The following is a 15,561-nucleotide window of genomic DNA, read 5'->3' as shown; positions in this document are numbered from 1 at the left end:
TTTAAATAGATTGTATTGGACAGAGTGAATTAAATTAATTTCTCTAATGTGTTATGTGGATGGCCATATGTACAATGTAGTGTCTGCGTGCAGTATACTAGCGTTCACTACTTCAGAATAATACTGAACACTGTCTAACACCATGAAGCAACCTAAACATGTTCATAGGCCCACTATTTTGTTGGAATTCCCAGTGTTTAAACTACCTTAGTTTCATTGCTTTTGTCTGACTTTTTGCTGGTGTTCTGTGCAAAATACTGTTTGCATTTTAAACTTTAAAAATTATAAATCTCCACAGCGGCTTCATTTGGACACACCACTAAGCCATGATTTATAGTTATATGAATAAGCCTTAGGCTCATGCTCCCTGACCTCTGGTGCAATCACAAGAGGAGATTGGAAGCCTTGCTTCCATTTTCAGTTATCCACAGTTTGGTATAATTCAGTTAACTGCAGTTTAGTGCAGCATCTGAATACTAAACTGTGGTTTGTCATAACTGTGGTCTGTTTAAGGAAGGCAGCTTCATAAGCCACATGAATGAAGTTGGCTGCGTTCTCATTGTAACATTAAGCTAAACCATGGCTTAGCACAAATCTGTGGACTCCCAGAGAGAAGATTGTAGCTGCTTTGCTTCTTCCTGGTCCTTTTAGCTCAGTGTTTGGCTTAGTGTATCATCTGAACCCAGACTTGTGGTTAAGCTCCCACCTCCTTAATCATGAGCTATAGCCAAGGTTTGTTCTTTGCTAAAAGGACCAGGGATGATAAAAGCGGGTGTGAACTCCTCTCTGGGAGCTAACACATTTGTGCAGTCCCAGTAAGCCATAACACGCACAGCAAGCCATTGGCTTGTTTAAGGAAACCATAGTTCAGATTAACCATAGTTTGTCCTGGTTCAGATCTAATGCTGAACTGCAGTTAGTTAAAACCAGAAGCAAAAGCTTCTAATCTTGCAGCCGCATGAGAAGGGAGGAGAGAGTACACATTGACACTACATTATAGTTCAGCGCTGTGTGCAATGAAAGCCAATGTCTGTCTAAAAAACACTCACTTGTTGGCACTTTTAAAAGAGCGATTTCTTTATGTCCCTAGGTTGCTGTGAAAATAATAGACAAAACCCAACTAAATCCTACGAGTCTACAAAAGGTAAGTTTTTTTTAAAAAAAATTAAATGTGTTGATATTTTAATAATTTGGCCCAAGTAATTAAAAAATAAAATATTTTTATTTTCTTCTTCATAAAAAAATATGATTGTTCTTGCCCTTACAGGATGACTGAATTGCACTGAAAGTAGTTTATGTGCTCTGAGTCATTGGTCAGTTATACTGAGATGGAGCAGTGCTTTGCATTCCAGATGTAAGATGGGAGGAAGTGGCAGGAGTCACTTGACCTTCGTTCTGAAACAGAAATATTTTGGAGCATGTCCTTTGCTCTTATGACTGGGACACTGTCAGGAGAGTACTGTGGGGTGGGGTGGGCTGAGATGCCATGGTTGCTTTTAAGTTTCAGTAGACTTTAAGTGACTTTTTAATTTTGATTTCTATTAGAGGTTTGGCTTTATTTTATGAAAAAATGGAAATGGACTGCCTTCAATTCCAACTTATGGCGACCGTATGAATAGGGTTTTCATGCCAAGTGGTATTCAGAGGGGGTTTACCATTGCCTTCCTCTGAGGCTGAGAGGCAGTGACTGGCTCAGGGTCACCTAGTGAGCTTCATGGCTGTGTGGGGATTCGAACCCTGGTCTCCCAGGTTGTAGTCCAACACCTTAACCGTTACACCACACTGTCTCCTACATTATTTTATAGCTGTGTTTATAAAATGTTTATAAGCTGCTTTTGAGAAGGGATTTAGCTGAAATGTGTAACGTTGCTTGTGGAGACTGAATAGTTGAACTGAGCAGGAAGAGCAAGCGGTCTCTTGTGCATTGTGAATTTTTGAAGGGATATTTACTGAGACCTTTTGCAGGCATCATAGCAGGTACTGGTGGGCACACTGGCACATGCAGCCACCATTTTGGTGACCTCTGGGCTATAAGGCATTGTTGAAGACTGGGGAAGTGAGTAACAGGATCCAGACATAACTGACACAGGAATTTCTCATAATATGGCTTGACACAGATTTTGTTTTTGCAGCTGCTCTCTGCTGTGAGCTGTTTGTGTGCATTGGTTATTTCTATAGGTCGATCAGTAAGGTGGTTGTATTGACTGTATGGATACACACCATACAGTTGAGAGCTGATCCATCTGTACAGTTGGTGCACCCAAAAGTTTTCTGTGTGGAGCAGCCATCATATACAGGCATACCCCACTTAACGTCGCTTCACTTAACGTTGCCTCGCTATACCGTACATGCTCCATACGTCCCCATACCCTGCTTAGCGTGCGCGCTTTGCAATAACGTACACTTTATTGGCATGATGCCGCTGCCATCTAGTGGTGATTGTATGCAGTACAAGTGAAGACAATTGCTTCACTTAAGGTTTATTTTCGCTTACAGTATACTCTCCGGTACCATTGCGAACATTAAAGTGGGGTATGCCTGTAATCAGTTTTAAGCAGTCTCCAAAGTAGCTCTCATAATAGTCTTGTCTAGATGCAGCTGTAGTCAGGCCATACTCCTCCTGTCCCAGAGCTTGGAAAAGTTACTTTTTTTGAACTACAACTCCCATCAGCCCCAGCCAGCATGGCCACTGGATTGGGCTGATGGAAGTTGTAGTTCAAAAAAGTAACTTTTCCAAGCTCTGTGCCTGTCCCATGTAAAAACTGATACCACTTTCTGAGATGATGCTGATGCATACTTCCTTGGCATAAATACAATAAAACTTTCAACTTTTTGTTGGTCACCGTCTGCTGTCAATACATGATTAGTTACATTTCTTACTTGTTTAGCCAGCGAAAATCTTACAATGGATTTTTGCAGGATTGTATGTTGAAAATGAGAATAAGTTCCATACAGATCTTGAACTATAAAATATTGGTCATTATACTTTTGCTGATTTCGAGTGATGCTGCTTTCGTGAAAAAAAGTATGCTGTGTGCTTGAACAGACTGCATCTGTGTTGGAATTGTTTTTTAAGATGTTTTTAAAGATATTTTGAAGATGTTTTGTTTTAAAAGATGTTTTATAGATTTTCTTTAGTGTTTTATTACCCGTTTCCTGCCCTGGGCTCCTTTTGGGAGGAAGCATGGGATATAAATTTAATAATGAATAAACAAACAAACATTTTGTAAGAAGTATTCATTTTATCTTTTCTGAGAAACAAGGCATTCAAATCTCCTTCTCCGGATGTGCATATTGCCATTTTGCTCATTCAGTCACCAATCTGAGAAATTGGTTAAGAACAATTATCTGTATAACTTCATATGTTGGTGGAATTTCCAGGAAAGTTTGGATCTTAAAGTTTGGCCAGATTCAAATTAATCATAGCCCAGAGAGCCTGAGTGGGTGGATCCAGACTAAATTAGTTGAATTTAGGTTTCATTCAAACCAATATGAAAAGTTAGTCTTCATTTAAGGCAAGTCCTGTTGATTTCAGTGGGAACTAACCGAGTCTTGGGTCCAATTTAATATTTCTGTACAGAAAACTTACCACTGCAGAGCATGTTTTGACATCTAGGAGAGTGTTTGATAGATATTTATCTAAGAGTTAAACAGGTGTGGGAAACATTTGACCCTCCAAGATATTGCTGAGCTACAACTTCCATCAGCCTCAGCAAGCATGGCCAATGGTCAGGGATGATGGGAGTTGTAGTTCAGCAACATCTGGAGGGCTAAAGGTTCCCCCACACCTGATCTACATCTTAAATATTTTTTAATGTTACGTTTTAGCATGTGCCTAATATAAAAAACACCTTAAGTAAAATAGTCTTCTTTTTTAACAGTTGTTCCGAGAAGTACGAATAATGAAGATTTTGAACCATCCTAATATTGGTAGGGATTTGGCATTTGTTTGCTGAATCAAAATAGTTTTTTTCCTGTGTGTATTTTTTTCTAACTTTGTATCTTGCCCATGGATTTTTAGATGTGTGATCAAGAACCTAATGCATATTAAATAGGCATGTGCATCCACTTCATATGAAGCCTGAACACCCAACTGAAGTGGGCTACTTGGGAGGCATTTGGACCTCCTGTGATCAAGACCCTATGCATGCTAAATAGGCATGTGCATCCACTTCAAACAAATGTAAATACCAAAATGAAATGGGCTGCTTCAGAGGTATTTACGCTTCTTCCAGAACAAAGCAGATCTTCCCCAAAGCAGTCCAAAGTGATTGGGCTTGCTCCAAGGCTTTGTAGTGTATTGCAGCAGTGGTCAGAGCCCAGTGTATACCACTAGAACAATGCCTGCTTATGCTGAGAACTACACCTCTGAAAATGGCTTTGTGGTGAAACCCATGCCCCCATCAAGTATTCTTGGGGTGACATTGTCCTTGCTGAAGGATTGGTTTCCCCCAGCCATTTTTTTGGAGTGCAGCCTTTATTTTTTCCACTATGCAAGTCAGTGAAGACAGCACTTCAAGAGGGGAGACTCCTGAAGCTTTGGAAAACCAGAGTATGGCTCTTCCTCGGACCTGAAGCTGGCCTTGTTCAAGTTAGACCAAGGTGAAGCAGCTCCCTGTCCCAAATACTGAAGCATATTTTGAGCAATTTTCTCTCTCAAAATTCTTCTAGTTTTTAGTAAATTGTTATTTTGCTTTCTAAGGAATTGTTGTTTTCCTAAATAAAAGGAATTGCCATGTTTTTCTTCTAGAAAATAAACTAGTTTGTTTAACTACATAAATTCTCTTCCAGAAGAATATAAGAGTAGGAGCTGTGGCTTGCATCAGTTTTGGTTACTTTCTATAGGGCCAATGACCCTTCAAATTAGTTCTTGAGCCTTTTGTGAAGGTCTGTTAATGGTAGAACATACTATACTAGGAGTGTCCCTAAAATAAATACTTATCCTAAGTTTTCAAGCTATGATTTGACTTAATTTAGTAATGTATGGTGTTAGTGTTTTGTGAAAATGTGATACTGATTTCTAAATCAATACCACTTTTTTTGTGAAAAATTGAGTCCTGTGAGTAAGAATGGGTTTGCAAAGTGTGTAACTTTCCTTTCTGCTTTAGTGTCACCACAACTTTAGAGCCCCACTTTGTGATGACAATTCTTCTGGCTGAGGAAGGCAGAACAGTTTTATTCCTGAGACAGTTATTGTTTCTGAATCGGCCAGAGGGCTTGTTGCATACAAGGTATACACGTTGCTGCATACAGGGTATGCCCTTTTTTCTCTCCTTCCAGCTGAGTGTGCTGCCTTTCCAACATGCTTAGCTCTTGTTGACTTATTTTTAAACTCTTCAGTGACAACAATGATAATATACTTGATGGGCAGTGTCCTTCTGGTTCTTAAGAGTTCTGCTGTCTCCTCTGGCATTTAAAGTCTGTCTTCAATGGAAACAAAATATACACCATTTCTAACCTGGTCTAGCTATACCAGAGAAGTGGGTGGTTTTGCTTTTACAAATTTCGTCTGTAGAGCTAAACTTTGACTTCAGCATGGATGTCCTTGTAGATCTGTCAATTTAAGAAATAATGTTTAGCTCAGTTTTAAAATCTTTACTGCTTATGTTAAGGCAATTTGTTATCAATCTTTTATCTTGCAGTTAAATTGTTTGAAGTTATTGAAACAGAAAAAACATTATACTTAGTAATGGAATATGCCAGTGGAGGTAAGTAAACGTTCATTCTACTTTTATGGGTCGATTTGAAATGTAGGAATATGAAGATGGAAATGGAGCTGGCGAAGCACCTCAGAACAGTGATATGCTTTTGGTATCTACAGCATGGCACACAACTCCAGGGAAAGCATAGTTTCCATAGGGCACAGTTCTCTTGTTGATGTTGGCTGCTTTATGGCCTGTTTGTGTCTACAGACTAGTTCAGTGGTTCCCAACCTTTATGAGCGTGGGACCCCCTTTATAAGCTGAAACTTTTTGTGACCCCTCTCCCCCCAGGGAGGCAGGCTGGCTGCCAGGAAGGAAGGGGGAAAGCAGCCTTTCTTTGCAGCCTTGCTTCTTTTTGCTTCACAAAAACCCCTCTCATTCTAAGTAAGGGTGTTGTCAGTAGCGGCAGTGCAAGGAAACGGGAATCAGTGATAGTAATCCCCTCTTCTTCCTGGTAGCCCCACCCTCAGCCTCCTTTGGCATCTGCCATGTATTTTATAGGCAGATGCCTGCCCTTAGTGGGCCTGAAAGATGCTCTGGCGCTTCAGCAAAAGGTCTCCCCTCTCGTTTGGAGCAAGGGGGAGGTGTCATCTGCAGCGGCAGTGGAAAGCAGACAGTGTCGAGGGAGTGAAGACCTTTTTTTAAAAAAAAAAAAATTCATTTCTTTACTATTCATGGCCCCCTCTGGATTACTTCGTGGGCCCCCTGGGGGTCCCGGCCCCCAGGCTGGGAACCACTGGCCTGGTTCTCACCCACAGCAGATGAGTTGATAAACCTGTGTCTTGCTGAAATACTTCAGGATGTAGTCAGGGCCTCACTTGATTAAGTGCCTTCCCCCAATAAAAAAGCATTCCTAGCATGTGACACAGAAGAGTTCTAGCCTAGCTTTCTCCCTGACATGCTAGATTTCTATGTAGTAGAAATATTTTTCATTGGGGAACATTTCATCATGTGATGAGTCCTCACAGATTTACTGCCTTCTCTTGCATTTGAGTGAGACCTAGGCACACATACCTGGTTCTTCAGTTTAATAAGAGTTTCGGCTTAGACTAAAACAAAGCAGTTAAGTTGCTGTTATAACAGAACCTCTAGTCCAGGGAGCCCATATAGTTTTTCATAAAGAAACTCCCTTCTCCTAAGAACCTCTTCTAAGATGGGATTCTTCATGCTAAGGAGAGATGTCCCATACTGGATGGGGAAATGGACTGTGATGTGTACACAGTTTTGATTGTGTCCCTCTAGTAATCAGGAGTTGGAGGAGGAGCAGTTGGTCATCTGAGAGAGTTTCCCATCCCACCCCAAAGTTGTGAAGGGGACAGATCGTACCTATAAGTAGCCATTTGCCTAGCCACCTATGATCAATAAAAATTGCCTCGTAGGGAAGCTTTGGATAGACAATTTCTCTTTTTCTTTCTGGCATTCAGTGTACAAAGAAGAACTAATAAATTTATTTGTAGCTGGTCAAGCTAGTTAAAACATTTTATAGGTCTGTCATTTTTGTGTATATATCTTTGCAAGGCTGAGACAGATGATTTTACCCACAGAAGCACTTTTAGCCTCTTCTGTTAAGAAGATGGAGTCAGCAAGGCCCAGAATACTCAAATCATCATATCACTTTAAAAAAAACTTTATAAAATGATTTATTCTGCTGCTTATTGATATGTGGGTGATCTTTCTTTCCAGCAAAGGAATAATCTATGTACCATTTTCATGAGTTGATTAGATATTTATCCAACACATCTCAGGAAGCAGATCCATGTCCATAAATCTGGTGTTGGTAGAACACCTGAAGGTTCACTGATGGGTTGGAGGTGGCAGTATAAGTCAATATGAAAAGAGGGAAAATACTAAATACAAATGTAAAGTTATTTTCTTTATTACATATAATTGCTAATATTAAAAAATAAGTGCCTACGTATTCGTCAGTCCTTGCCTGTGAAGCTTGTACAATATAACTCTGTTCTGTTCTGCTTTAGGAGAAGTGTTTGACTACTTGGTTGCACATGGAAGAATGAAAGAAAAAGAGGCGCGTGCAAAATTTAGACAGGTATGAACAAAGTGAACTCTTGTCTTCAATTAAAACTGTTCTGATGTTGAGAACTAAGCTCGGGAATAGGAAACGGAGACTCCATCCACATTAGGTATTGTGTGAAATGGCCCACTTAGCTTTCTTATTTCCTCCTAGCCACCCTCATGCCAGGGTCCTGATCTGGATCTGATCCACTTCATTGGTAATTTGTGGAAAGTAAGCTTGCAGTCAAGGACTAGCTATGTGATAAATGTTGTATGTAATCTGGCCCTATGTAATGCTTTCCAATGCATTGTCTTAAGCAAGTGGGAGCTAATGTAATGTAGTGGCTAAGAGACTGAACCACGATGAAGCAGGGAATTTCTGCCTGGAATCTTTTCTCTGTCTAGAACTCATTAGGTGGCCTTAGACAAGCTATTATCTCTCTACCATAGTACCCCACCTGCAATAGGTAATAACACTGTAACAACCATATGGGTTATTGCAAGGGTTACAACAAAATAATGTGCATTGTTTGATCTACAATACTCTTTAAATGTTAAATATTGGAGTTTTTAAATGTTTTTTTGCTAATAATTATGGTGGTATTTCAGATTGTGTCTGCTGTGCAGTACTGTCATCAAAAGTGTATTGTTCATCGTGATCTCAAGGTATGCTCATTTCTCATCCTTTAAGAATTGAAACTATTGGAACAGAACAATTTATGTGCTCTTTCTGCCCGCTTTGTAAGTTTGCAATAAATTGCTGATTAGTCTCCCAGTGTCAGGCCTGTAAGTCACAAGGACTCCTTTCTTCCCCCAAGAAATTGTGGGGCCCTCTGACCAAGTCTCCTAGTCTGCAATCCAAGGAAGCGTTAATATCATCCCATTATGATTCAGCACAGTTGTCATGCTGCCGCTTCTCCTGATTGTGCTTAGGAGATTGGGCCTGCCTTGTAGCTTTGTGCTCTACTCCTCCTCTTATTCTAAGCCATAAGAAATCCTTTGGCTCATGTACTGTTTTCTTCCCTCTGGCATATGATTCCCTCCCTCCGCTTTATTTTTTGTGCTAATCTTCATATCTGTTACATTTGCACAGGTGTTTTTGCTAACCATATTAGCAAATCTGATTCTGCTCATGATTGCAGATACTGGTTAGCAGCTATGAAATTTGCCGCCCTGGGCTCCTGCTGGGAGGAAGGGCGGGATATAAATCAAATAATAAATAAAATTCAAATATTATTGACATGCCTATTTTGATAATCGTATGTGTGTGTGAATGCACATCTGTACATTTAAAGCAATTGTTTCTTTGTAAGTAGATCAGGATTGAAGAGTTACCACTTCTGTTAAAAATTCTCTAAAGTCTGTCCAGTTCTTTTTTTGTTTCCGATGCAAAAGCTGTTCTCATTTCTCATTGTAACATCATATAGCATCTGCTTTCCTAGCCCTCTGTTCTGCTATATCTCCCCTCCTCAGCTGATTCCAAAAGGTCACTGCCAAATTCATTTTTGTCTTCCATCAAAGTGAACCTGAAGCATCTGCACAAGCTCTGTGTCATGCATAGCATCTGCTTCAAGGTTTTAGTTCTTTTAAAGCTGTCCATCTCTCTGCCTTTGACTATGCCCCATCCATGTGAACCTTTTGAGACAGAAGTCACTGTGAGGTATCCAGTGCTAAAGTACTTTATATGATTGAGGAACAATGAGATTCACTGAAACAGCGTTAAGCAAGAAAGTCTGAATCTAGAGGAGTGCACATTTTAAATTAAATTAAAGCAGCAAACCTTTGGAACCGACAGTAACCTTATGGTATAATTGTTAAAGATGCAATTAGACCTAATTCTCTGTTTCATTATCTAGAATCAATTGAAGAAGGGCAAGTGAGAAAGAAAGTTAGAAAAACCTGGTTCTCAGTTTCATATAGGAATCACTGGATAAGTTTTCATTTTTTTGTCTGCATCCTTTTAATTCCTAAACAGAGTCAAATCATTAGTTTAATTGTATTTAGATTTTTATTCCACCATCCCCAAAGATCCAGGACAGCATTATCTCTGCAATTATTTAGGTTGCAGTCCTATACACACTTATCTGGGAGAAAGGCTCATAAAGCGAATGGAACATACTTCTGAGTAGACATGGCTAGGGCTGCACTGTGTGTCCGATATTTCTACACAAGTCTTACTGATGGCAGTGGGATGTAAGATCACAATCATGCCATCAGCTAAAGAAAATCTTACAAAATTAATACAATAAAAAAATCCAGCCTTCTTCTTACCATGACACTATCGCTCCAGAGCACCCTCTCCCACTAGGGAAGGCCCGTAATACACCTTGATTTACTCAAACCTTGGACCTGATGAAATGGAAGGGATGACGGCTAGAGCGACAAGGGAGAAAAACTCAATCTGTCTTTGACCAAACACTCATTAGAGCTTATTTTTCAGCCTACCATGTGGCAGTGAAGCTTATTTCTCTGCCACTATTGCGTCTACCCAGTGCCGTCTGGCGATGCTTTTTCAGGTGGTCCGGGGTCTTTTGGGCTCTGGCCCGACACCAGACTCTGAACCATCAGTTGCTCACTGTGACATGTTTGCGAGGCACTTCGCTGATAAAATTGCTCGCATTCGGTTTGACTTGGACTCCTCGTTGATTAGTTGTGCCAGATGTCCCCGTTGCTCCCTCTGGTCATTTTTCCATGGGTACTTTTCAGCTTGTAAAGCCTGAGGATGTGGACAGGATTCTGGGAGAAATGAGGGCCACTGCCTGCTCACTTGATCCTTGCCCGTCCTGGTTAATTAAATCCGCCAGATTGGGAGTAGCTGGTTGGTTGACATATCTGATTAACACCTCCCTAAGGGAAGGCTCTATGCCAACATTGTTGAAGGAGGCTGTGGTTAGACCTTTGTTTAAAAAGCCTTCATTAGATCCTGCAGATCTTAATAACTTCCGCCCAGTCTCTAATCTCCCCTTTCTTGGCAAGGTGATTGAGAGGGTGGCGGCGGCTCAACAAGTCTTCCTGGACAAATTGGATTATCTAGACCCTTTTCAATCAGGCTTCAGGCCTGGTCATGGGACAGGGACTGGTTGCCCTGCTCGATGACCTATGCCGGGCATCAGACATGTGGAGTGCATCCCTGTTGGTGCTGCTGGACCTCTCGGCAGCCTTTGATACCATCGATCATGGTATCCTTCTGAGCCGTCTTGCTGGGATGGGTCTAGGAGGCACTGTTTTACAGTGGCTCCGTTCTTACCTGATGGACAGGACCCAAAAAGTGGTGCTGGGAGACTACTGCTCAACCCCCTGGCTGTTGGCCTATGGGGTACCGCAGAGTTCCATTTTGTCTCCCATGCTCTTTAACATTTATATGAAACCGCTGGGAGAGGTCATCTGGAGATTTGGAGTGCAATGCCATCAATATGCTGATGACACTCAACTCTATCTCTCCCTTCCATCTGATGGCAGGGTGGGAATGCTCGTCCTAAACCAGTGCCTGGAGGCTGTGAAGGGCTGGATGTGGGCGAACAAACTGAAACTTAATCCAGACAAGACAGAAGTGTCAAGGGAAAAACTGCCCCAGGGATAGGGTTGCAACCTGTTTTGGATGGGGTTGCACTCCCCTTGAAGGAGCAGGTACGCAGTTTGGGAGTTCTTCTGGATCCTGCCCTGCTGCTTGAATATCAGGTGGCTGTGGCAGCCAGGGGTGCTTCTGCCCATCTCAAAATGGAGTGCAATGTCATCAATATACTGGTGACACTCAACTTTATCTCCCTTCCATCTGATGGTAGGGTGGGAGTGCTCGTCCTAAATTGGTGCCTGGAGGTTCTGAAGGGCTGGATGTGGGCTAACAAACTGAAACGTAATCCAGACAAGATGGAAGTGTTGCTGGCCATAGGGAAATCTGCCCCAGGGATAGGGTTGCAACCTGTTTTGGATGGGGTTGCACTCCCCTTGAAAGAGCAGGTCTGCAGATTGGGAGTTCTTCTGGATCCTGCCCTGCTGCTTGAATATCAGGTGGCTGTGGTAGCCAGGGGTGCTTTTGGCCATCTCAAAATGGTCTACCAGCTGCATCCGTTCCTGGAAGCAGCTGACTTGGCCACAGTGACACGCGCATTAATGACATTAAGGCTTGATTACTGTAACACACTCTGCATGGGGCTGCCTTTGAAACTGATTCGGAAACTACAGTTGGTCCAAAATGCAGCAGAATGTTAACGAGCACGGTGCAGGGAGCATGTCCCCTTTGTGCTTTATCGACTCCACTGGCTCCCAATTTGTTTCCAAGCCCAATTTTTGCTGGTTTTGACCTTTAAAGCCCTATACAGCCTGGGACCAGTGTACTTAAGGGACTGCTTACGCCATATGTTCCTACCCTGGATTTAAGATCATCTGCCTCTGGTCTCCTCTGCATGCCTGGAATGAAAGAAGTTAGATTGACAGACATGCGAGAGAGAGCCTTTTCAATTGTGGCTCCCAGACTTTGGAATTCCCTGCCCCAAGAAACCCGCTTTGCTCCCTCCCTGATGGTTTTCTGGAAACTGGTCAAAACTATCTTGTTCCGGAGAGCTTTTGGTTGGGACTGACAGGTCAGCCTGACACTGTTTAAAGTTTTTTAGCTTTTATTTTTATCTTTTAAGTTCTTTTATTCTCACTCCCTCAAATGTGTATGCACATATATACGTACATGTATGTATGTTTATATGTGTGTGTATGTGTATGCATAATGCATATTATGTATTTTAATGGTATTTTATGCATTTTAATTTACTGTAATGTTTGTGTTTTTATTGTGTATTTTATTATATACGTATGCAATTTTATTGTACCCCCCTGAGTGCCCTATTGTAGGGTAGAAGGGTGGGATAGAAATATTTTAAATAAATAAGTGAAATAAATGAATGGACACATTTTAGATCTCATCTTTTAGACAATTCTCATTCTAGAATGTTCTGGATTTTCAGTACTTGCGATTGTTTGTTCTGCTGTAACATACAGCAAAGCACATAGCTCTGTACAATGAATAGCTCTTCTCATAATGAAGTTATGGTGAACTTTTATGTGGTGATATTTATCTTTAAAATTTTGGTGGGTTTTTTTTGTTTAGGCAGAAAACCTTCTTCTTGATGGAGACATGAACATTAAAATTGCAGATTTTGGTTTTAGCAATGAATTTACTATTGGCAACAAATTGGACACTTTTTGTGGAAGTCCCCCATATGCTGCCCCTGAACTTTTCCAAGGAAAGAAATATGATGGCCCAGAAGTGGATGTCTGGAGTCTTGGAGTCATTCTTTACACTCTAGTCAGTGGATCGTTGCCATTTGATGGTCAGAATTTAAAGGTACAGTTGAGATTTGAAATAGCAAAGTCTAGTCTTCAAATTTTCTGTCTCAATAGTAGATGTTCTTCTTTGGTTTTTCTAAAGGAACTGAGAGAGCGAGTGTTACGAGGGAAGTACCGGATACCATTCTATATGTCCACAGACTGTGAGAATCTACTGAAAAAACTACTTGTATTGAATCCAATCAAGAGAGGGAGTTTAGAAGTAAGTAATATGATCTTTTTGTAAATTTCAATGGAATAACTTAAAACCCATAAGGAATAGCCTTCTCCTACTTTTCTTCCTGATACATCACTCCCAAATTTGCTACCACAAATTTATTTTTAAATTCTTTTTTCTTGTTAAAAAAGCTTTTAATGGTTCCTAGTACATTGTTAAATTAAATATTTTTTTAAAAAGGTTAAAAGATCTTCCCAATGACAGGTACTTTTTTTGGAGGAAATAAAATACAACTTGGTTTTCATTGTGTGTTACGATCAAACATGTAGGGTTTCTTCCTGAGTATATGCATCCAGGTTAACAGTGAACAGTTGTCACAGATAATGCCAGTCTAAATGCAGGTTACTTGTTACTAGTTCCTACCAATCAACAGTCTTCCATGTGGGTGTTTTGTAATATGTGAAGTAGAGTTGTCAGATGAAGTTCATTGGGTTTGAAAGGTCTTTTGGCTAATGAATAGATAAGAAGAGCCCTGCAAGATCAGGCCAAAGGACGTTTTAGTCCAGCATTCTGTTCTCACAGTGGCTAGCCATACGCTTCTGGAAAGCTGCCAAGCAGAACCTAAGTACACTAGCACTCTCATCACTTCTGATTCTTAGCGACTGGTATACAGAGACATACTGCCTCCAATAGTGGTAGAATATAGCCAACATGGCTAGTAGCCATCAACAGCCTTGTTGTTGTTATGTGCCTTCAAGTTGACCACGACTTATGGCGACCCCATGAATCAGCGACCTCCAAGAGCATCTGTCATGAACCACCCTGCTCAGATCCTGCAAGTTCAGGTCTGTGGCTTCCTTTATGGAATCAGTCCATCTCTTGTTTGGCCTTCCTCTTTTTCTACTTCCTTCTGTTTTTCCCAGCATTATGGTCTTTTCTAGTGAATCATGTCTTCTCATGATGTGTCCAAAGTATGATAACCTCAGTTTCATCATTTTAGCTTCTAGTGATAGTTCTGGTTTAATTTGTTCTAACACCCAATTATTTGTCTTTTTCACAGTCCATGGTATGCACAAAGCTCTCCTCCAACACCACATTGCAAATGAGTTGATTTTTCTCTTATCTACTTTTTTCACTGTCCAACTTTCACATCCATACATAGAGATCGGGAATATCATGATCTGAATGATCCTGACTTTGGTGTTCAGTGATACATCTTTGCATTTGAGGATCTTTTTAGTTCTCTCATAGCTGCCCTCCCCAGTCTTAGCCTTCTTCTGATTTCTTGACTATTGTCTCCATTTTGGTTAATGACTGTGCCGAGGTATTGATAATCCTTGACAAGTTCAATGTCCTCATTGTCAACTTTAAAGTTACATAAATCTTCTGTTGTCATTACTTTAGTCTCTTTGATGTTCAGCTGTAGTCCTGCTTTTGTGCTTTCCTCTTTACTTTCATCAGCATTTGTTTCAAATCATTACTGGTTTCTGCTAGTAGTATGGTATCGTCTGCATATCTTAAATTATTGATATTTCTCCCTCAAGTTTTCACACCTCCTTCATCTTGGTCCAATCCTGCTTTCTGTATGATATGTTCTGCGTACAGATTAAACAAATAGGGTGATAAAATACACCCCTGTCTCACACCCTTTCAGATTGGGAACCAGTCTGTTTCTCCATATTCTGTCTTTACAGTAGCCTCTTGTCCAGTGTATAGGTTGTACATCAGGACAATCAGATGCTGTGGCACCCCCATTTCTTTTAAAGTATTCCATAGTTTTTCATGATCTACATAGTCAAAGGCTTTGTTCTAATCTATAAAGCACAGGGTGATTTTCTTCTGAAATTCCTTGCTCCTTTCTAACGTATGTTTGCGATATGATCTCTGGTGCCTCTTCCCTTTCTAAATCCAGCTTGGATGTCTGGCATTTCTCACTCCATATATGGTAAGAGCCTTTGTTGTAGATTCTTGAGCATTACTTTACTTGCATAGGATATTAAGGCAATAGTTCGATTATTACTGCATTCCCTGGGATCCCCTTTCTTTGGAATTGGAATATATATTGAATGCTTCCAGTCTGTGGACCATTGTTTGATTTTCCATATTTCTTGACAAGTTGTCTGATTGAAAATGTCCCATTCCCATCCATTTTAATTCACTCACACCAAGTATTGTAATGTTGATGCGTTCCATTTCTTGCTTGACAATTTCTAACTTTCCCTGGTTCATGGTTCTCACATTCCATGTTCCTATTGTGTGCATCGTACAACTCCAGACTCTCCTTTCGCATCTGTGCACATCAGCCTCTGGGCTTCCTTTTGGCTGTGACCCAGCTACGTCATTAGTCACAGC

The 15,561-nt window shown here is 40.8% G+C and overlaps 1 protein-coding gene across 10 annotated transcripts in view; it reads left to right on the top strand.

Moving 5' to 3' along the window:
* Positions 1 to 15,561, top strand: part of MARK1 (microtubule affinity regulating kinase 1) — a 104,426-nt gene that overhangs the window by 54,642 nt on the left and 34,223 nt on the right. For all 10 annotated transcript variants that reach the window (XM_061625159.1, XM_061625153.1, XM_061625160.1 and 7 more), the window contains exons 3-9: positions 1,091 to 1,144; positions 3,882 to 3,930; positions 5,643 to 5,708; positions 7,679 to 7,749; positions 8,325 to 8,381; positions 12,814 to 13,050; positions 13,135 to 13,254. In XM_061625159.1, coding sequence (XP_061481143.1) covers positions 1,091 to 1,144; positions 3,882 to 3,930; positions 5,643 to 5,708; positions 7,679 to 7,749; positions 8,325 to 8,381; positions 12,814 to 13,050; positions 13,135 to 13,254 — 654 coding nt within the window. The remainder of the gene's footprint in view (positions 1 to 1,090; positions 1,145 to 3,881; positions 3,931 to 5,642; positions 5,709 to 7,678; positions 7,750 to 8,324; positions 8,382 to 12,813; positions 13,051 to 13,134; positions 13,255 to 15,561) is intronic.

The sequence above is a fragment of the Rhineura floridana genome, chromosome 4, assembly GCF_030035675.1.
Source record: "Rhineura floridana isolate rRhiFlo1 chromosome 4, rRhiFlo1.hap2, whole genome shotgun sequence".
Taxonomy (NCBI): Eukaryota; Metazoa; Chordata; class Lepidosauria; order Squamata; family Rhineuridae; genus Rhineura; species Rhineura floridana.
The sequence above is the reverse complement of the archived record's forward strand: the minus strand, read 5'-3'. Positions and strand labels throughout refer to the sequence as shown.